At 48.3% G+C, this 22,202-nt stretch overlaps 1 protein-coding gene across 1 annotated transcript in view; it reads left to right on the forward strand.

Annotated features, from left to right (window-relative positions):
* cecr2 (CECR2 histone acetyl-lysine reader) overlaps positions 1-22,202 on the forward strand; it is a 104,824-nt gene that overhangs the window by 78,420 nt on the left and 4,202 nt on the right. Inside the window, exons 10-17 of the mRNA XM_083763388.1 lie at positions 3,468-3,600; positions 4,811-4,848; positions 6,458-6,549; positions 7,855-7,981; positions 10,528-10,952; positions 12,320-12,556; positions 14,463-15,423; positions 18,766-20,851. Of these exons, the coding sequence (XP_083619514.1) occupies positions 3,468-3,600; positions 4,811-4,848; positions 6,458-6,549; positions 7,855-7,981; positions 10,528-10,952; positions 12,320-12,556; positions 14,463-15,423; positions 18,766-20,851 (4,099 nt within the window). The remainder of the gene's footprint in view (positions 1-3,467; positions 3,601-4,810; positions 4,849-6,457; positions 6,550-7,854; positions 7,982-10,527; positions 10,953-12,319; positions 12,557-14,462; positions 15,424-18,765; positions 20,852-22,202) is intronic.

Raw genomic sequence — 22,202 nt, forward strand, 5'->3', positions numbered from 1 at the left:
CTCCCAATGTATGAATGAATGAACCTTCACCTCCCAATGTATGAATGAATGAACCTTCACCTCCCAATGTATGGATGAATGAACCTTCACCTCCCAATGTATGAATGAATGAACCTTCACCTCCCAATGTGTGAATGAATGAACCTTCACCTCCCAATGTGTGAATGAATGAACCTTCACCTCCCAATGTGTGAATGAATGGACCTTCACCTCCCAATGTGTGAATGAATGAACCTTCACCTCCCAATGTGTGAATGAATGAACCTTCACCTCCCAATGTGTGAATGAATGGACCTTCACCTCCCAATGTGTGAATGAATGAACCTTCACCTCCCAATGTATGAATGAATGAACCTTCACCTCCCAATGTATGAATGAATGAACCTTCACCTCCCAATGTATGAATGAATGAACCTTCACCTCCCAATGTATGAATGAATGAACCTTCACCTCCCAATGTATGGATGAATGAACCTTCACCTCCCAATGTATGAATGAATGAACCTTCACCTCCCAATGTGTGAATGAATGAACCTTCACCTCCCAATGTGTGAATGAATGAACCTTCACCTCCCAATGTGTGAATGAATGGACCTTCACCTCCCAATGTGTGAATGAATGAACCTTCACCTCCAATGTGTGAATGAATGAACCTTCACCTCCCAATGTGTGAATGAATGGACCTTCACCTCCCAATGTGTGAATGAATAAACCTTCACCTCCCAATGTGTGAATGAATGAACCTTCACCTCCCAATGTGTGAATGAATGAACCTTCACCTCCCAATGTGTGAATGAATGAACCTTCACCTCCCAACGTATGAATGAATGAACCTTCACCTCCCAATGTATGAATGAATGAACCTTCACCTCCCAATGTGTGAATGAATGAACCTTCACCTCCCAATGTGTGAATGAATGAACCATTGTAAAGATTCACCTCCCAATGTGTGAATGAATGAACCTTCACCTCCCAATGTGTGAATGAATGAACCTTCACCTCCCAATGTGTGAATGAATGAACCATTGTAAAGATTCACCTCCCAATGTATGAATGAATGAACCTTCACCTCCCAATGTGTGAATGAATGAACCTTCACCTCCCAATGTATGAATGAATGAACCATTGTAAAGATTCACCTCCCAATGTGTGAATGAATGAACCTTCACCTCCAATGTATGAATGAATGAACCTTCACCTCCCAATGTGTGAATGAATTAACCTTCACCTCCCAATGTATGAATGAATGAACCTTCACCTCCCAATGTATGAATGAATGAACCTTCACCTCCCAATGTGTGAATGAATGAACCATTGTAAAGATTCACCTCCCAATGTGTGAATGAATGAACCGTCGTAAAGCGCTTTGAGCACTTGGAAAAGCGGCTATAAAATGCAATTCATTAATATGAAAGTGCTGCGATTCCACATTTCGCCAGTAGGTACTAGTGGCAGCTTTCAACGTTGGATAGCCTTACTGGGGGGGCTTGTCAGGCAGCGACCGCACCGCACCGCACAACTCTCCCAACTCTCTCCGCCCTGCCGGAGGATGAGAAAAGGGAAAAAAAGATGTGATTTATGTATGGTGCGCGAGGCCTGCGAGCGGGGAATGTTCAGGGCCTTTAATCACAGCGTCCTCCCCATCTCTCTCCTCTCTCCCCTCCCTCTGATGTCATCTGTCAGGTGTTAATGAACTGCTGATTGTGCTTCAGTGGAGGAGGCTCATTAATGTATTATAGATGAACAGCAGGACTCTCTCTCGGCCTGCTCTCCTCTCCTCTCCTCTCGGGTGGATTGCGTGCGTGGAATCTTCCCCCAAACATCTTTTAATCTGCACAGCGGGAGGGTTGGCAGGCTCTCTCTGCCTTTCATGTTGAAAGACAAGGCAGCAAAACATATACTGTGTGTGTGTGTGCACGTGCGTGCGTGTGTGTGTGCGTGAGTGTGCGCATATATCATCCATACACACACACACATCTCTGGCACTTTTTTGATCAGCTGTCCCTGAGTAAACATGACGTGCTCTGAGACCATGTGGTTTCTGTCGCTGAAGGCCTGGTTTCTATTGACTCTATAAACGACCAATTAAACTCCCCCCCCCCCCCCGCGCATCAATCTACGTTGCGCGAGGGTTTCACTATAGGGTCCAGCGTGTAGGTTTTGTCGCCCAGCTCACGTCCGCGTGGACATTCCCGTTTGCTTTCGCAGGTTTTTCTGACTGCGGCATGCACTTGACTAAAGTACTCTGACTGCGCAGTGTGCACCGCCCTTTTAGAAAAGCAAAATGGACGCTTTGAGGGCATGTTGAGTGAAATAGTAAATGTATCCATCGGTATACATGTCGTATTATATCATATCTGTCGGGTGGAAACCTCAATATGTCCAATAATGTTCTTTTGATGCTTTAGTGGGACTGCTGCTGCCTGTACGGTGTTCATTTACGGGGGAAAAAAAACACACAAAGCTTTCTGACCGCAACGATATGGGCATATTTGAGAGTATGCACATTGGGGGGGAGCACGTAACTCTGGGAAAGTGTCATAGTGGCTTGTTTACAACTGAAACGGACTCCCTGTGCATAACTTCCTCTTCAAAATAAGAGCCACGTGTAATGATCAGTCAACACTAGTTTTATTTCTAAGTCTACTTACAGGACATTAACAACAACATCACATTGAGTTCCTTTTGAATGCCTGTCAGATTTCTCTACATAACTGTCTCAGCTGTCGGTGCGCAAAATGTGCCTCGCATGCCTTTTGATCTACGCGCAGGAAACATTTTGACGACTGGGTTTGACAACCAGGTCTATGAAAATGTCAACGGGCCAGATCAAGTCAGAAAATCCGAAAAAGTCAGAAAATAAATCTAGAATAAGCAACTATAATGCTGACTGTCAAACGTCATTGTCCAATGTTGTTTTAGAGCAGTGGTTCTCAAACATTTTCATGTCAAGGACCACCAATATTTTAAGAAACCTACAGTTAAACAAGTCCAAAGTAGCTTATAATGACTAGACGTGGCAACACTGTGAACAATATTATATATATATATATATATATATATATATATATATATATATATATATATATATATATATATATATATATACACACACACCGTATATCTAGGTGTGCCCCGAGATCTTTAGGCTATGAAAAGTGTGCCCTGGGACAAAAACGTTTGGGAAACACTGGTTTAACGTGTTCATGCTTGCAGCCCTAGTGCAGCCTTAGTTTGTGTTCAACCTCCTGGTTCTAGTCCTAGCTTGTGTTCAACCTCCTGGTTTCTAGTCCTAGTTTGTGTTCAACCTCCTGGTTTCTAGTCCTAGCTTGTGTTCAACCTCCTGGTTTCTAGTCCTAGTTTGTGTTCAACCTCCTGGTTTCTAGTCCTATAGTTGTGTTCAACCTCCTGGTTTCTAGTCCTAGTTTGTGCTCAACCTCCTGGTTCTCATCTTCTCTCCCTTCCAGAGCGAGCGCGGAGGAGGAAGCTTCGCGAGGAGAAGGCCTGGTTGCTCTCTCAGGGCAAAGACCTTCCCCCTGAGCTGCTCAACCTGGAGCCCCACTCGCCCATCCGCAGCAGAGCGCGCAAGACCAAACGGTTGTAAGAAAACATTGTTTTTATTTTTCCTTGTGTTGACAGAAAATAAACATACATTTTGTGCATTTCACTGTAACCGACATGTTAATATCCCTGTTAATATAACTGTTAATATCCCTGCCCTGAAATATCGGGGGGGGGGGAGTGTATGGCCATTTTTGTATACCACACCATACTCAACCAATATTTCATCATGGTTTAAGTAGCATGTGACATGTCAAACTAGGGGGTTTTCATGATTCTGAATCCATTCCAAGCATTAGCTTTGCACGAAAAACACTATAAAAGATTCAGAATATTTTTCTCTAGTTTGATATCAATGAAAATGCGCTAGGATGTGTACTGTAGACGTCCGTTTGATTAGTTATGACGTCCTCCCCACACGCTGTACGGTCTAAATGGGTTATTAAAGTATGATTACATTTAGCCTTATATTGGTTGTCTACGTGGTGTGGTATACAAAAATGTCCATAACCTTTTGTTCGCGATGTTTCCAGCAGAGCAGGCCACTCATTATGCATGTGGACCTTAATGACCAAATTAATAGAAAAAAAAACACAAATAAAATGACATCACAGGTTAATGGGACACTTCACCCTTTTTGCAAAAGAATATATGTCAATGACCTTTAGTAGCCTTAGAACACTTTCCTGGGGGTCTTTATGTGTGTAATATGTTGTTTTAGATATTTTAGATTGTAGCAGTGAGCCCAGTGTCTCTGATGTCATGGACACTGGGCTCACTTCCTTCCTGGACTACAATTCCCATAATACTTTGGTGCACTGCTCCTCCTTGTGGATAGGGCAGGTCTGTCTTACTGAGACCACATGTAGTCCAGGAAGTAAGTGATCCCAGTGTCCATGACATCAGAGACACTGGGCTCACTGCTACAATCTAAAATATCTAAAACCACATATTACACACATAAAGACCCCCAGGAAAGTGTTCTAAAGCTCCTAAATGTCATTACCATATATTTTTTAGCAAAAAGGGTGAAGTGTCCCTTTAACCGCTTTTGGGGCCTGTGGTTCCTGGGCTCTCTGGGACAAACATGCGAGGGAAACGGTTTAGGGAAGTACTAGCAGACAACTAAGGGTTTAGTTTACTAACTTTAGAGTTTACTCTCTTCTTTCCCCTAAAGTTTCACAGCCAACACACTATTATTATTTGTTTGGATGATGATGATGAGTTTGTGGTGTGTTCTGTTTTCCAGCTATGAAATCGATGACGACTACACTGCTTTGTACAAAGGTAGGGAGGCTCCTCTCCTACGTTTCGCCCATTTTATACTATATAATCTTCGTACAAATTGGTCCCCAATAATGTTCATTATTATCCCATTCTGACCGGGCACCCATTTTGGTGTTGGCATCATGTTATGCTTTAGCTATTTAAAAATAGCAGATCTACAAGCTCATATCGCGCCACCGAGTGGCGCGATACGAGCTTGTAGGTCTGCTATTTTTGAAAAATCGAAGAGCGACTGACATTTTTTAGAATCTGATCTCAGGTCAGAATGGGTTCATCAGACCAGTGTGTGTCCGGCGGAAACCTCGTATGAATCTGATCTCAGGTCAGAATGGGTTATTATAAGACGGCAGCATTTCTGTCGCAGACGTGGTTTTGTGGGACAGCTACGATAACTTCCCTCCAATGACATCAGTGTTGTTTTCGTCGACTAAAACTAAGACGAAGAATGTTCGTCGACTACCTTTTTTCCACTGACGAAAACTAAACGGAAACTACTATGAAAACTAAGCTATGATGACTAAAAACTAAGACTAAATATACTGACGATTTAGTCAACAAATAAAAACTAGACTAAAATGTTAGGAAGGGACTAGTGGACAAGAGATCCAGTATAAGTCATTTTACACTTGGTTGCATGCTGAAAATAGCCGATCTACAAGCTCACAACGTGCCACGCGCTTGTAGATCTGCTTTTTTTACGGCATTACGACGGCATCAAGGCCCGCCTAAACACATTTTGTTGGACCTCATCAACTGCAGATTTAGTCGACTAAAATGATATTTAGTCTAAAACTTATGACTAAAACTAAAATCAAAATGTGCTGCCAAAAACAACACTGAACGACGGTGGGGATTCCTGGAAAGTTAGCATGCTGAAATAGAGGCCATTGTTGTACTTATGGCAACAACAATACTTTAACTGGTGGTCACTAGACGGGTATAATTAGCATTCTACCACAGGAAGTTTCGAGGAAGCAATCTGATTGGTTGAAACAGCCTTCTAGCCGTGGGTTAAACCAGCACCGTTCACGTCGAGTTCCGCAAGCATCACTGAAGTGGCAATAATCACGTTAACCAACACCCTCTCGTGTAATATTGCTTAATTTGTTGAGGGACCGATGTTATATGAAGTTATCGGTGATAATGTGTGAATTGCATCTTTTAAGGCAGACAATTCAAACAACATTTCCTTGAAGTAGTTCAGTCCTAGCAATTAATGGTGTGTGTGAACCTGTTGTTCGTCACAGTTTGCATTTCTACCTGTGTTCTTTGTCTTTGTTTGAGTTTTTTGTCATTAGTTATGTTTCAAAATCTCTCTGTGTGTGGTTGTAATATCTCTCTCTCTCTCTCTCTCTCTCTCTCTCTCTCTCTCTCTCTCTCTCTCTCTCTCCCTCTCTCTCTCTCTCTCTCTCTCTCTCTCTCTCTCTCTATCTCTATCTCTATCTCTATCTCTATCTCTATCTCTATCTCTATCTCTATCTCTATCTCTATCTCTATCTCTATCTCTATCTCTATCTCTCTCTATCTCTATCTCTATCTCTATCTCTATCTCTATCTCTCTCTCTCTCTCTCTATCTCTCCCCCTCCCTCTCTCTCTCTCTCCCCCCAGTGTTGGAGGCCCTGAAAGCGCATAAGGATGCGTGGCCCTTCCTGGAGCCTGTGGACGAGTCTTACGCCCCCAAATACCACGAGATCATTCAGGTAAACGTCTTACAGACCAGAGACTATTTATTTACTCCAGAGCTCAACAGTGAGCGCCCACTTTTAGAACGGCTGTGGAGCTGGAAGTACTCGTACCCACGTAGATGTTTCAGAAAATCCTTTCATTTTTTTTTTTTTTTCACAGAGTTTTAAGCCTGTCATTTTGTTTCATTTTATGCTCGAGCAGTTGAGACGAACACACTAATTATCCATAATGTATAAACTATGCATATGGGCAGGGGTGCACACTATTATTTTGGGCTAGTACTCAAAGGAGCCCATGTAGTTTGGTGTGCACGGGCGGGGGGGGGGTACAGACGTTCGTATCCTGCCACAACTTTATGCTGCTTTGACACGGGCAGATGCAACAGATGCAAAGCTACACTAGTACACCTAGTCACAGACAGTGTCGTCGTTAAGCAGCAGTAAGGTCCCACTGGCAGCAGCTGTCCGTTTATCTCTAGCACAACCACAAACGTCCGACACATATACAATGAATTACTCGCCTAATGCTGCCTGCAGGTTCCATGTTTAATTCCAGCGTGTGTGTAACCTACATTGTCCAAGTGACAGTTTTCATATTGTAAACATGGTCGCTAACGTGGTTTAGCGACTATAGCACTTTGACAGCTCATCCATCGTAGCTTGTTTACAAGTGAAACAGACATTCTGTGCAGAAACTGCCTCATCAAAATAAGAGCCACTTTTATTGATTATAGTCAACACTAGTTTTATTTCTAAGTCTTCTTACAGGACGTTAACATCTCATTTGAGTTCCTTTTGAATGCCTGTCAGCGTTCTCTAAATCCCTGTCTCTCAGCTGTCGGTGCGCAAATGCGCCTCCATGCCTTTTATCTACCCTACCGCGCACCAAGCGTTTTGACGACGCATGCACACTGGCGCACCGCTTGTGTGCACCCCTGCATATGGGGTCAGGGACAGGACAGGACAGCTAGGCCTTTTCGTGGAGGGGTCAGAATAAAGTTTGGACTTAAACTGTTATTCGTCTCAACTGCTCAATAAAGTTCTATAAGGGTCCATTTGGTTACCAACTCTCCAACATTTATCTGGGGGGGACCACCTTGAAGGACCACTGGTGGTCCCGGGGCACTGGTTGAAAAAAACCACTGCTCTGTGGCATTGTAGTGTATGTATGTATGTATGCGAGCAGCGACTCTTTTCACTGCTGTGTCGTTGTCTCCCTTTAGTAAATGATTGTGCGGTGTGTGTGACGGATGGTGGTAGGTAGGTGGACATGTATTCAATTCATCATCCCTCCCTGCCCCCCCCCCCCCCCCCCCCCAGACCCCCATGGACCTGTCCTCCATAGAGAAGAAGCTGAACGACGGGGGCTACGTCGCCAAGGAGGAGTTCGTGGCCGACGTGAAGCTCATCTTTGAGAACTGCGTCCAGTACAACGGAGAAGACAGTGGTGAATAAATATTACATGCATTACGTTACGTTACATTCGTGCATTGTGTGTGTGTGTGTGTGTGTGTGTGTGTGTGTGTGTGTGTGTGTGTGCGCGTGTGCGCGCGCGCACGCACACACACACACACACCAGTGTTGTTTTCGTCGACTAAAACTATGACGGATTCTTTTTCACTGACGAAAACGAAATGGAAACTATATTAAAACTAAGCTATGGTGACTAAAACTATGAGACTAAATGTGCTGACAATTTAGTCAACAAATAAAAACTAGACAAAAATCTTAGGAAGGCACTAGTGGACAAGAGGTCCAGTGTAAGTCATTTTACACTTACACATGCTGAAAATAGCAGTTGTGAGTGTTGTGAGCTTGTAGAGATCGGCTATTTTCAGCAAGTCTAAAATTAGCCATTAGGCCAGCATCAAGGCCCAAGACCAAAATACATTTTAGTCGACTAAATCAACTGTATATTTAGTCGACTAAAACTAGACTAACACTAAAACATTCCAGTTGATAAAATGTGACTAAAACTAAATAAACTATTGAAGAGACTAGGACAAAATTTGCTGCCAAAGACAACACTGACACACACACACACAGACACACACACACACACACACACACACACACACACACACACACACACACACACGCGATCTCCAGAATCCCTTCACGTCTGTTAACTTTAACCCTTTACTGTACTTGGTAAACTTGACCTGAATTGGCGCACTGTGTACTTGGTCTGCTTTTTTCCCCCCCGCCTGCACACCAAATCTCTAGCCCCATCTACAGGCTCAGAACAGCGCGTGTGCATGCAGCGCGTGGCGCTGAGGCTAAAAGCTTTTCCTTTAGGGTTGCTGTAGGGTTCAAGTGTTTTTAAGAGCTGCCAAAAGCAGAGATGCTGCATATGGATTTAATGTATGACAGCCACAGCTCAAAATCAATTTCAGTGAAGTACATGTGGCTGTGAGACCTGGAGTGTGCATGTGTGTGTGTGTGTGTGTGTGTGTGTGTGTCTGTGTGTGGGTGGAGAGGGGGATGCAGGGGGGGAGAGAGAGAGAGAGAGAGAGAGAGGTGGGGGGGAGAGAGGACAAGAATAAAAAGAGGGCCGGACCTGGTGCTGTGCTGGAGCCGGGGCCCAGGCCACAGCGCTGACAGTGATTAATGGGGAGTGATTGAGCTGTGTGCTCCGTTGCTCAGGGGGGGGGGGGGGGGGGGGGGGCTCCGGGGGCCCGGCCCGGCCAGGCCCTGCAGTGCCACGGAGACATTCCAGGCCCCTAAGCCCCCCCCCCTGTCTGGAGCCATCCATCCATCCGACTGACTGAATGCACTCCCCAGAGATGGATGGAGGGAGGGAGGGAGGCGGGGAGGGAGGGAGGGAGGCGGGGAGGGAGGGAGGGAGGGAGGGAGGGAGGGAGGGAGGGAGGCGGGGAGGGAGGGAGGGAGGGAGAGAGAGAGAGAGAGGGAGGGAGGGAGGGAGGGAGGGAGGGAGGGAGGCGGGGAGGGAGAGAGGGAGGGAGGGAGGGAGGGAGGGAGAGAGGGAGAGAGGGAGGGAGAGAGAAATGACCATGGATGAGGAGGGGGGGGGGGGGGAGGGGGCTGAAGGAGTTGGAAGAGCAAAGGGAGGAGGGGTGCGGGTCAACCAGTGGCCCTTTGACCTGGTCAGCTGTCCGGCCATTGGCCTGAGAACAGAGGGGTGAGTGTGTGTCTGAGGGTCCGTGTGTGTGTGTGTGTGTGTGTGTGTGTGTGTGTGTGTGTGTGTGTGTGTGTGTGTGTGTGTGTGTCTGAGGGTCCATGGTGTGTGTTTGAATGCGTGTGGTGTTTATTTGCATATCCAAGAATGTGTTTGTGAGTGGTGTGTCACAGTGATATTGTGGAAAGTGTGTGTGTGTGTGTGTGTGTGTGTGTGTGTGTGTGTGTGTGTGTGTGTTGTGTGTGTGTGTGTGTGTGTGTGTGTGTGTGTGTGTGTGTGTGTGTGTGTGTGTGTGTGTGTGTGTGTGTGTGTGTGTGTGAACCCTGGCTAATATGACAAATATGCCTTAAAACATTATACTTTCTCCCGCCCCCTTTCATGACGACGCCAGGCCCAGGAAATAATTCCCAATGCATTTTTCCTCATAGACATTTCAAAATGTATTTATTTAAAGACCTTTTAAGCGTCGTACGAAGCCAACTGGAGTCGTGACGAATCATGACGACACACACAATATTTTGGACCAAACAAATAATTACAAAGAAGAAAAACAACAAAAAAGTATTGTAACCTGACGTTTTCTTCTTCTTTCTAATTATTTGTTCGGCCCCAAAAAATGTTGTTTGTTGTCATGATTTGTCACAACTCGAGTTGGTACAGGTACAGTGACATTATCATGATGGCACTGGCAGAATGGCCTGCCGCCTGTTGGCCTGCCTCCCTGTCCACCGGGAATAAGCCCGGTATGACCTGTGGCCAGTCCAGCCCTGACTTGTTGTAAGCTTGTAGATCGGGGCTATCATCACAGGTGTCATTAAGGTTATAAGATCCGAACGCATGTATGTTTCCTCCAGAATACACCACCATGTCGGAGTCCCTGGACCGGTGCTTCGGCCGCGCGCTGGCCAAACACTTCCCCTCGGAGGACGGGGACACGGACGAGGAGTTCCGCGGCGAGGACAACAAGGAGGCGCGCCACAAGGAGAAGAAGCCGCGGCACCGCGGCGGCGGCAACAAGCAGCACGCCGCCGGGCCCGACGGCCTGCTCAAAGCCACGGAGGCGCATCATCATCGCAAACATCGAGGCTCCCAGGGAGGTGGCAAGGGCAGCAACAACCCCACCGAGGAGGAGAGCAAGGCTGCCCTGCTACCGCCCCCTCCTCCCCCCCACTGGGCCAACAACGGCCCCCCGCACCCCCACGCCGGCATGCCCCCCAACCAGCAGCACCTCCACCACGGGGCGGACATGAGGGGCATGTACCACCACCCCGGACAGCAGGTACTGCTCTTGCATAATTATTCATTTGTAGCCACTGTCTCTTAGTAAGTAGCCTTGCCGAGCCATGAGGCCCATAGGGGCAGGAGCCTATCTCCTGTTTCTGTAGCCATGAGGCCCATAGGGGCAGGAGCCTATCTCCTGTTTCTGTAGCCATGAGGCCCATAGGGGCAGGAGCCTATCTCCTGTTTCTGTAGCCATGAGGCCCATAGGGCAGGAGCCTATCTCCTGTTTCTGTAGCCATGAGGCCCATAGGGGCAGGAGCCTATCTCCTGTTTCTGTAGCCATGAGGCCCATAGGGCAGGAGCCTATCTCCTGTTTCTGTAGCCATGAGGCCCATAGGGGCAGGAGCCTATCTCCTGTTTCTGTAGCCATGAGGCCCATAGGGGCAGGAGCCTATCTCCTGTTTCTGTAGCCATGAGGCCCATAGGGCCAGGAGCCTATCTCCTGTTTCTGTAGCCATGAGGCCCATAGGGGCAGGAGCCTATCTCCTGTTTCTGTAGCCATGAGGCCCATAGGGGCAGGAGCCTATCTCCTGTTTCTGTAGCCATGAGGCCCATAGGGGCAGGAGCCTATCTCCTGTTTCTGTAGCCATGAGGCCCATAGGGGCAGGAGCCTATCTCCTGTTTCTGTAGCCATGAGGCCCATAGGGCAGGAGCCTATCTCCTGTTTCTGTAGCCATGAGGCCCATAGGGGCAGGAGCCTATCTCCTGTTTCTGTAGCGTGAGGCAGCTTGATGTACAAGTACATCCCCTGGACATGACGCTAGTATGTCGCAGGGACTTACACCCCCAATCCAACCCTTGATGCTGAGTGTCAAGCAGGGAGGCACTGGGTCCCATTTTTAGAGTCTTTGGTATGACCCGGCCGGGGATCGAACCCCGACCTCCCAGTCTCAGGGTGGACACTCTAACCACAAGGCCACTGAGCTGTCTCTTACACGGTCCTCCACACACACGCACACACACAAGCACACTAAAATCTCGTCAAAACTATAAAGACTTTGAAACAACGTGTTTTACATTCTATCTCTCTCGCTCCGCGCCTATAAACTCTCGTCCTCTCTCTCTCCTAATTATTGTGCAGCGCAGCTGTAGGCTACACACACACACACACACACACACACCGAGTAGGCTACTAAGTAGTAAGTCAATGTATGAATGAATGAACCATTGTAAAGCGCTTTGAGCGCTTGGAAAAGCGCTATAAAAATGCAATTCAATTCATTATACTGAACAGAAATGTACAGCATTAAAAGGGCCAAGGAGGGCTATATGTGAAATGACCTAACAGACCATATTGACATTCTGTCCAACTTCTCTTCTGTGATCTGTAATACTGACTGAGGGTCTTTCCATTTCTCTGACCAGCTCTCTGGACATCCTGGTCCTCACGGTCCACCCATGTATGCCCAGAGGATGGCCATGGACCCCCGCTTCGCCTACCCTGGTCACCCTGGTCACCACCCTGGTCACCCTGGTCAACACCCTGGTCAACACCCTGGTCACCACCCTGGTCACCCTGGTCAACACCCTGGTCAACGGTCTCACCTCCCCAGACACGGAGATCCCAACATGCAGCACATGCCTCACAACTTCAACATGCAGGTACAGGAAGCAACATCTCTGCAGATATTGTCTTATAGATATCAACTCGCCTTCTGTTAATTGTAGTGAATATTCGGCCGCAGAAAATATTCGGCAGAAAATGGCTAAAAATGCATTTTTGGCCTAAAATATATCACTGAATAGTGTATTATGCAATCAGTGCATTCAAAAGAGCTGAATAAATGTTTTATGGACCCATAATAGTGATTATCATTTAAGTTAAGTTTTGCTGTAACCATTTATTTTGCCATAAATCAGGTAGCTTTAAGGTACAGCAATAGTAGGAACAAAGATATATAATATTAATCATATTCGGCTTTCGGCCAACTGTTTCCTATATTCGGTATTCGGCCAAGAATTTCCCTTTCGGTGCATCCCTAGATAGTGTGCAAAATGTCCCATTTAGTATAGTCTTACACTAGTATATTTTACTAAGGAAGATGATAATGGCCACGGTTGCTGATTTTTGGTCCTGTTATCAAAAGTTATGAAGTTGTTTAGAGCAAAGTTTGTTTTCTTGAGATGGCGAGAAAGCTTTGTTTATTTTAAAGTTATGTGAAATGTGTGTCTTTTGGCAGATTCACACTGAGTCTGGGTGATTCAAACTGTACCCGAATGCGATTGCCTGTTCCCCACAGCTATACACTATACCACAACATCTGCCAAGGCATATATCTAAATGACGGAGCGGTTGCGCAAAGACCCCCCCCCCCCCCCCCGGCAGCACTGTTTAATGCAATTTATTTGTGCGAGTTGTAAGTATTTTTTGTTGAATTATTCATGACAAAGTGACAGTCAACAGTCAGACAAAAGTCAACAGTATGCATGTCCATAAAATAAGCAAGCAGCACAACGCAGACAATAAATACACTAGTTCTAGTTCTTTCTTTCAATCATTGTATTATTATTTATTATTCTATTGCCTACTTTCTAATGTTTTGATAATTTGAGCGACAGATGTATGCATGACAAGCTCATATCGCGCCACCGAGTGGCGCGATATGAGCTTGTAGGTCTGCTATTTTTGGAAAAATCGAAGAACGACTGACATTTTTAGAATCTGATCTCAGGTCAGAATGGGTTCATCAGACACAGTGTGTGTCCGGCGGAAACCTCGTGTGAATCTGATCTCAGGTCAGAATGGGTTAAACAGTGCTGACGGGCGGGTCTTTGTCATTTAGATATATGCTCTGCCAAGTGGTCCCGAGTGCACACCCAGGACCATAGTGTGAATCTGCCCTAAAATGAAACTGACACCATCACAAGGAGTTGACCATTCATCAATGTCCCTTTTTCCCTCTTCGATCAAAGTTTGACACGGGCATAAATTGCATTGTCAAACTAGCCTCTTTCTATAAGAAAGTAGTAGAAAGTCGTCCAGGCCAAATTATCCCTCCAATTTAGGCTTATGGCTTAACATAATTATGAAACCTTTCCTAAAAACGGAATTAAAGTCTTTCATAATAATAATCCTCTAAGCAAAAAAGGTTAACAAAAATAGATGACATTTTACAAATACATTCCTCATATAATGGCTTATTTGTTTAATCATTTGTCCTGTATCTTGTATGTGTCCAAATGTATGTTCTATTTCAGAATATAATGTAGAGCTTTTTAAAGGACCACTTCACCACTTTTCAACTTATCTTCATATAATTGGTACTCACTAATGTAACGAGTAGAAAATAATTGTGGCATTTTATCATGAACATTAGGTGAGGACCAATTATTTAAACTAAATAAATTATGGCTTTCACCGTGCTGTTAATTGAGTTAAGTCACTGCTAGTAGTCATGCAAACTACACTATTGCAGAGATAGGGTCATTCTCAGCAAAAACCTGCTTTGTGTTTGATCAAAATACACAGACAGTTATAACGATCCAAATGTTATTGTTTTCATCCCAGCATCACATGGGTGACGGACACCACATCGGCCCTCGGTACCCGATGGGGCCGGACCCTCGTCTCCTCCACCCCCAACAGCGACACCACCACCAGCACCCCTACATGGGCCCCACCCACGGGCCCTCGCTGGGGCCGCGTCCCGTGGCCCTCCAGCCCGGACCCCCTCCCCTCGAGGCCAGCATGTACCCCGCCGTCCGGCAGCGCTCCTCGGACAGCCACGCCACCGGCGTGCACCCCATCATGGGCGGCAACCGCTTCCCCCCGGGGGGCCCCGACGGGGCCCCTCCCCAGCACAGCTACCCGGGCTTCGGACCTCCTCCGGGCCTGGGCGTCGTGCCCTCCATGTGGCCCGGCATGAGCCAGCAGAGCCAGGACAGACTCCAGGACCCCAACATGGTGAACCAGCAGCAGCAGCACCATTACAGTGGGGGGGGTGTCCCTTCCCCAGTGGGTCATCACAAGCCCTGGCCCGAACCGGCCTGCACCGGGCCCTACCCCCACCCCGCCCCGAGCAGCGCCGCGGCCCAGTACCACCGGATGCCCACGGCGGTGGCGGCGGGCCGGTCTCCTTCGTCGCGGCCTCCTCCTCCTCCTCCGGAGACCTCCGGCCGGTCGCACCTGGCCTCCATGCTGGAGAGCCCCGAGATGCTGGCCCTGCAGCAGATGTCTGCGTCATCGGGACCCCCCGCCAGCACCAGGACCCCCCCTCCTCCTCCTCCTCCTCCTCCTCCTCCTCCTCGTCAGCACATGGGCAACTATCATTCGCCAGCAGCAGCGCAGGGGCCCGTCCCGGGGCTGGGGCCAGGGCCCCCGGCAGGAGGACTTGGCAGCGCCCCAGCAGCCCCCCCTCACCCCTCCTCTCTGCAACAACTCCCCCCTCCTCCCGATGTTCAGCTGCTGCGTCCCGCCAGAGACAATGGAGCAGACAGCCAGGCTAACAGCACACACACACAGGCCAAAGGTAGGAGGCTAGGAGCCAGGCTAACAGCACACACACACAGGCCAAAGGTAGGAGGCTAGGAGCCAGGCTAACAGCACACACACACAGGCCAAAGGTAGGAGGCTAGGAGCCAGGCTAACAGCACACACACACAGGCCAAAGGTAGGAGGCTAGGAGCCAGGCTAACAGCACACACACACAGGCCAAAGGTAGGAGGCTAGGAGGCTAGGAGCACACCACACACACACACAGGCCAAAGGTAGGAGGCTAGGAGCCCTGCCCAGAGCTACTCTCCAACAGGCATTCTGTCTGTACAGCTTACATCCAAAACACAATCTGATTACTTGTACCTGTATTAGTATTAGTATTACTTTCAAACGGTGTCCACTTTTTGGGCATGTTATTGTATGCTAATTTTATTTATTATCTTTTTCCTTTAAAGGTTTTATGACATTCATTTTCATTTATTTTTCTTTTTTCTTTTAGGTTTTATGACCTCAATGACACCCAAAAAACCTGAACTTTGAACATTCAGTGGATTTTCTGTGGTCTGAAGTTTTCTTTGGGGTTTGGAAGCCTTTTGAGCTACAATTAAAACAGGCAACACGGTGAAAACAGTGACATCTGCTTTCAAATCCCATTGACATATATGGGATTTGCAGGGTCTTACATCACTTACTGCCGGCAAATCAGAGCACCTGTTTGAGCCAGAAAACCCCAGATCACAGAAAATCTACTGAATGTTAAAAGTTCATGTTTTTTGGGTGCAATTGAGATTAGAAAACCTAAAAAAAATAAGAACAATTCCAAAACCTTTTTTTTAATGTCACAATCCCTTAAAAAAAAAAAAAAAAAAACATTACACAAATATATTTTTTTAAAAAACAAGAAAATGGCTTGTTTTGAGCTTGTAGTTCGGCTTATAATTTCGCTATATTTTTTTTTTACATTTTATATTTTTACAAATATAAAAAGGGGGTCCTAGGCTGTGGCTCAGCGGTCCAGGCACCTTGGCTGGTAATCCAGTCTGGCAGTGTACCGCGGGTTCGACTCCCGATCCCGACGGCCCTCACTGCATGTCACCCCCCCCCCCCCCCCATCTCTCTCCCCATTTCCTGTCAGCCTACTGTCTGTCCCTCCATAAAAAATATAAAATAAAGACGAACGAATAATAATAAAAAGATATATATATATATATATATATATATATATATATATATATATATATATATATATATATATATATAAAATGAGGGCATAAGTGGTTAATTAATCACGTTATTTTTTGCTTAATTTATCACCACATACAATTCCCTTGCACAGTGTGTTGTTTCGTTAATCGACGAATCCCCTACTCTCTCTCTGCGGCCCCTCCTCCTCCCTACCCTCCGCTTCACGCAATTTGACTTTAATTATTTCTCACAGTAAGTGGCAAATTGAATATTCATTAGTTTGAACTGAAGTGTCTCTTTGGGGATGGCCTGTCATCAGCGTAGCGCTGCTCTCCTTCAAGTCCTGCCTGTGATGTTACTCTGGTCTCTCATCTGCCTTAATGACTATCAGCTGTTTGACGGTCATCCTTTTGTTGGGGAGTTATTTTAGAGCAGAGGGTCATTCATTCTGACCTCAGTGTAGGAAAGGAAAGGTACTATGTTTACCCAGGGTAACTGGACTAAGGAAAGGAAAGGTACTATGTTTACCCAGGGTAACTGGACTAAGGAAAGGAAAGGTACTATGTTTACCCAGGGTAACTGGACTAAGGAAAGGAAAGGTACTATGTTTACCCAGGGTAACTGGACTAAGGAAAGGAAAGGTACCATGTTTACCCAGGGTAACTGGACTAAGGAAAGGAAAGGTACCATGTTTACCCAGGGTAACTGGACTAAGGAAAGGAAAGGTACCATGTTTACCCAGGGTAACTGGACTAAGGAAAGGAAAGGTACCATGTTTACCCAGGGTAACTGGACTAAGGAAAGGAAAGGTACTATGTTTACCCAGGGTAACTGGACTAAGGAAAGGAAAGGTACTATGTTTACCCAGGGTAACTGGACTAAGGAAAGGAAAGGTACTATGTTTACCCAGGGTAACTGGACTAAGGAAAGGAAATGTACTATGTTTACCCAGGGTAACTGGACTAAGCTCAAGAACTTGTTTACAGCCAGGCCCTGCTCATAGAACATTTCATGGTAGAGGTTCAATGCCTTGCTCAAGGGCACTTCAGCGGTGGTAATTTTAACGTGCCGGTCCGGGGATACGAACTATAGCGACCTTCCGATATCAAGACCGCTCATCAAACCGTTGGGCCACCGCTGCCTGAGTTGATTTCGTTGACAAAACTAAACTAAGACAAAAAATGTTCATCGACTGCCTTTTTTCACTGACAAAAACTAAATGAAAACTAAGCTATGATGACTAAGACTAAATATACTGACAATTTCGTCAACGAATAAACACTAGACTAAAATGTTAGTAAGGGACTAGTGGACAAGAGATCCAGTATAAGTCATTTTACACTTGGGTGCATGCTGAAAATAGCCGATCTACAAGCCCACAACTCGTCGTGGTGCGACGCGTTGTGAACTTGTAGATCGGCTATTTTCAGCAAGTGAAAAAACAGTCATTAAGGCCCCGCCAAAATACATGTTAGTCGACTAAATCAACTGTAGATTTAGTCGACTAAAATCGTATGACTCTCAGTCAAATCTGGTCACATATATTGTATATTGCTGTACATACAGAACACAAATATTATGTGTAGTGATGCAATTTTCATTCAGAACGAATAGCTTTGCTGCGAAATACTCTGCATGGGGGTATGGGTTTACTCACTGTCTGGTACCACTGTCTGGTACCACTGTCTGGTACCACTGTCTGGTACCACTGTCTGGTACCACTGGCTGGTACCACTGGCTGGTACCACTGGCTGGTACCACTGGCTGGTACCACTGGCTGGTACCATGGTGGGGGTATGGGTTTACTCACTGTCTGGTACCACTGTCTGGTACCACTGTCTGGTACCACTGTCTGGTACCACTGGCTGGTACCACTGTCTGGTACCGCTGGCTGGTACCACTGTCTGGTACCACTGGCTGGTACCACTGGCTGGTACCACTGTCTGGTACCACTGGCTGGTACCACTGGCTGGTACCACTGTCTGGTACCACGGTGGGGGTATGGGTTTACTCACTGTCTGCGCCCCCAGTATGTAAAGACCTTAACCACTTAAACGCCTCTAGTCTAGCCCATTTTGGGGCGGGAACCCCTTTTTAAACAGGCAAACACTGGTTAATCATTCTAATTGTGGCCAGTAAATACGTTCAATACTGACAAAGTAACAACTTTCTTCTGTGTGTTTTTTAACAGATTCGATGCCAGAGCCCAAAATGGCCGCCAAAAACAATGATCACTCCGCAGCGGCGTCACAAATAACCTCCATTCCGTCCAACCACGAGCGGCGGTCTGTCCTCCTCAACGCCGCGGCAGCGCCCCCTGGTGGTGGTGGTGGTCTCGCAGGTGGCATGCAGAGCCCCCCTGTAGGTCCCATGAACTGGGGCAGATCGCAGGAGGAGGCGGAGCCGCCGCCGTCGTCCGGCGGACTCCTCCCACTCGCACAACAGGGCCCGACAGCGGCGGAGAGCCGTGGGCGGGGCCCGCCGGGGCCTCACGCTGGCCCCGCCCCCACGCCCACGCCCACGGCCGCGGCCCCTCTACAGCCACAGAACAACAACAACAGCCCGTTGCACCAAAACCTTCATCAGAGCCCTCCGCACCACGGCGCCATGTCGACGCACGCGCCTCAGAACGCTCTTCAGCAGCAGGGGGGGGGAGTCCACGCTGAGCCCCGACAGAAGCTCCCCAAGCGACCGCCGCAGCATCACACCACCCCCCCACCACTGCAGAACCCCTCCTCCCAGCAACAGACCACGTCCCCCAATTCTTCTGCTGCTCCTCCTCCTCCTCCTCATCACTTCCTCCCTCACAACCTCCTGCAGGGAGCCGCGGCCGCCCAGCCCCCCCCCGGCGGTCCCTCCCAGCCGGCGCCTCTCACCTCCTCGCTGCAACCCCCCAGCCACCCCCCGCCTACTCCCCAGCCCCCCCCTCCTCAGCCGAGCCCGGCGGCGGACCGAGGAGATACCCAGAGACCCCCCAGTGAGCCGACGAACAGGCTGGACTCACTGGGAGGAGGAGGAGGAGGAGCCGACGGTCCCTTCTTCAACCCCAAGAGCCACCAGACGCCGCCACTAGGGGGCGCCAGCGGCCAAAGCAGGCAGGGCGCCAGGCCGCCGCCATCGGGCCAAAACCCGGAGAACGGAGCGGCGGCGAGTCAGTACGGGATGAGGAGTCCGCCGCCACATCCCTACTACAGCCAGCAGAACATGGGCCGGCCCTCTGTCGTGCTCCCCTCCGGCCACCACCACCCGTACCCCACCATGCAGGGCATGGGGAACCACCCCCACCCCCAGCACAACCCCGCGCACTTCCCCGCCTACCACCAGCAGGGCGGCGCCACCGCCTACCCCTTCCACCACATGGTGGCGCCGACGAGCGGCCAGCAGCAGCATCCCCAACACGCCCACCCCCACAACATGTACCCTCCTCCGCAGTTCCCTCAGCAGCAGCAGCACTACTACCCCCCGCATCCCCACCCCCCGCATCCCCAGGCCCAAGCCCAGGCCAGCGGCCGAGGCGGCGGGTACCCCTCCTCCTCGGAGGAGGAGTGGCACCACCGCTCTCAGTTCCACCCTCGCCACCCCATGCCGCCCGTCGCCTACCTGCCCGCGGCCAGCGCCAACGTGAACGGCCGAGGGCCGCCGAGGGAGAGCGACATGTCGCCGCTGGACTCCGAGGGTGGCGGCGGCGCCGGTCTGGTGTCTCCTCCTCCTCCTCCTATTGGCCCCGTGGTGGTGGTGGAGGCGGGGCCTCAGTCCGAGGCCGGCGCGAACGGCGGCGGCCCGGCCGTGGCGAAGCGGGCCCGGATGGAGGAGAGCTCCTCCTCCTCCTCCTCGGACCGACCCGAGAGCCCCAAAGAGATCCTGGACCTGGACAGCCACAACGCCGCGGCGCGGCGCCACCACATGGCGCCCTCCGGCGGCTTCCTGTACGACCCGCGGGCCGCCGTGCACCCCGGCATGCAGCAGGGCGGCGGCGGCGGCGGTGGCGTCCCCCCTCCGCCGCACCACATGATGTCTCGGGGGGGCGGGGGCGGGGGGTCCGCCCCCCCCTACCCGGGCCAGCCTTACCCCAGTCCGGGTCACTACGCCGCCGCCCAGAGGCCACACCCACACCTGATGGAGGCCCTGCAGAGACCCCAGCAGCTGCCTTACTCCCCGGGCCAGACGACGCGCATGGCCATGTACCGACACCCCCAGGCCACCGGGGGGCACTTTCAGGGCATGATGATCCCGCAGCAGAGGGGCCCTCTGGTCCCTGAGCACTTCCTGCACCCAGGGTAAACAAACATCCTTCACTCTGCACAGCTTTCTTTCACTGTTGTTTTTTTATTTTATTTTTTAGTCATTAGTCTCTTCAATAGTTTTCATTTAGTTTTAGTCACATTTTACTGATTTTAGTCACCTCGAATGTCTTAGTGTTAGTCTAGTTTCAGTCGACTAAATGTCATAGGATTTCAGTCGACTAAATCTACAGTTGATTTAGTCGACTGAAATGTATTTTGGCCGGCCTTGATGCCGTCGTAATTACTGTTTTTACACTTAAAACTGAAAAAATTATATTTTCAGGATGCAACCAAGTGTAAAATTAGTCGACTTATACTGGATCTCTTGTCCACTAGTCCCTTCCTAACATTTTAGTCTAGGTTTTATTTGTTGTCAAAATTGTCAGTATATTTAGTTTTAGTCGTCATAGCTTAGTTTTCATTTAGTTTCCATTTAGTATTCGTTAGTGAAAAAAGGTAGTCGACGAGCATTTTTCGTCTACAAAATCAACACTGCTTTCTTTCATTCATTGTATTAGTGTGGTTGGCCACAGGGCAACCACACTATTGTTATTGCCAGTTTGTTGTATGTTTCTCACTTTTTTGTTTTTCTTGAGCACTGAAGCTCTTTTGATCTAAAGCAGATCTGAAGCCTCCTCCCCACTTCCGTTTCGTCTTTACTAATAACTAACCTAATATAAATCTAAATAATCTAAGCATATATAGCTTGCTGCTTAACAGAAATAAAGAAACAAAAAACATCTAACGATATTTTAATATATATTTATTATTTTAGTGAACGGAAAATGACAAACTGATGACAGCTTCATGCCTCGGGTTTCGGGAGCTACAGTTAAGGCACGGCCATGCACATGTTTCAAACAGAAGTGCCCGCCTGGCCTACCGTTCACCTCCACTCTGTGGTGGTTTGCGTTTTGACAAGACGCTTCCAGCGAGTCTGAAGCGTGGAGCTGAACATTGGTGCACTTTGACCCGGCATCAAACCGTAGGGAAGAAACACTGTGGCGTCTAGTTTTCTTTGACCAGGCATCAAACCGTAGGGAAGAAACACTGTGGCGTCTAGTTTTCTCTCAGTGAGTAATGTCCCTAACCTGAGTCCGCCAAATTGCGGCAGTATTTAGTTGTTCCCTCCTCCTCCTGGCTGCATCTGGGCTCTCTCAAGCAGAAACGATAAACCGGAAGCAGCGGGACTAAAATGATTATATCGCCGTAATCAATTTGAGTTGTAGTCCTGTTAGGTTGTGTTTACATTAGAACTGTAGTCTTGTTAGGTTGTGTTTACATTAGAATTGTAGTCTTGTTAGGTTGTGTTTACATTAGAGTTGTAGTCTTGTTAGGTTGTGTT

This window comes from Protomyctophum parallelum (genome assembly GCF_964188405.1).
Source record: "Protomyctophum parallelum genome assembly, chromosome: 4".
Classification (NCBI taxonomy): domain Eukaryota; kingdom Metazoa; phylum Chordata; class Actinopteri; order Myctophiformes; family Myctophidae; genus Protomyctophum; species Protomyctophum parallelum.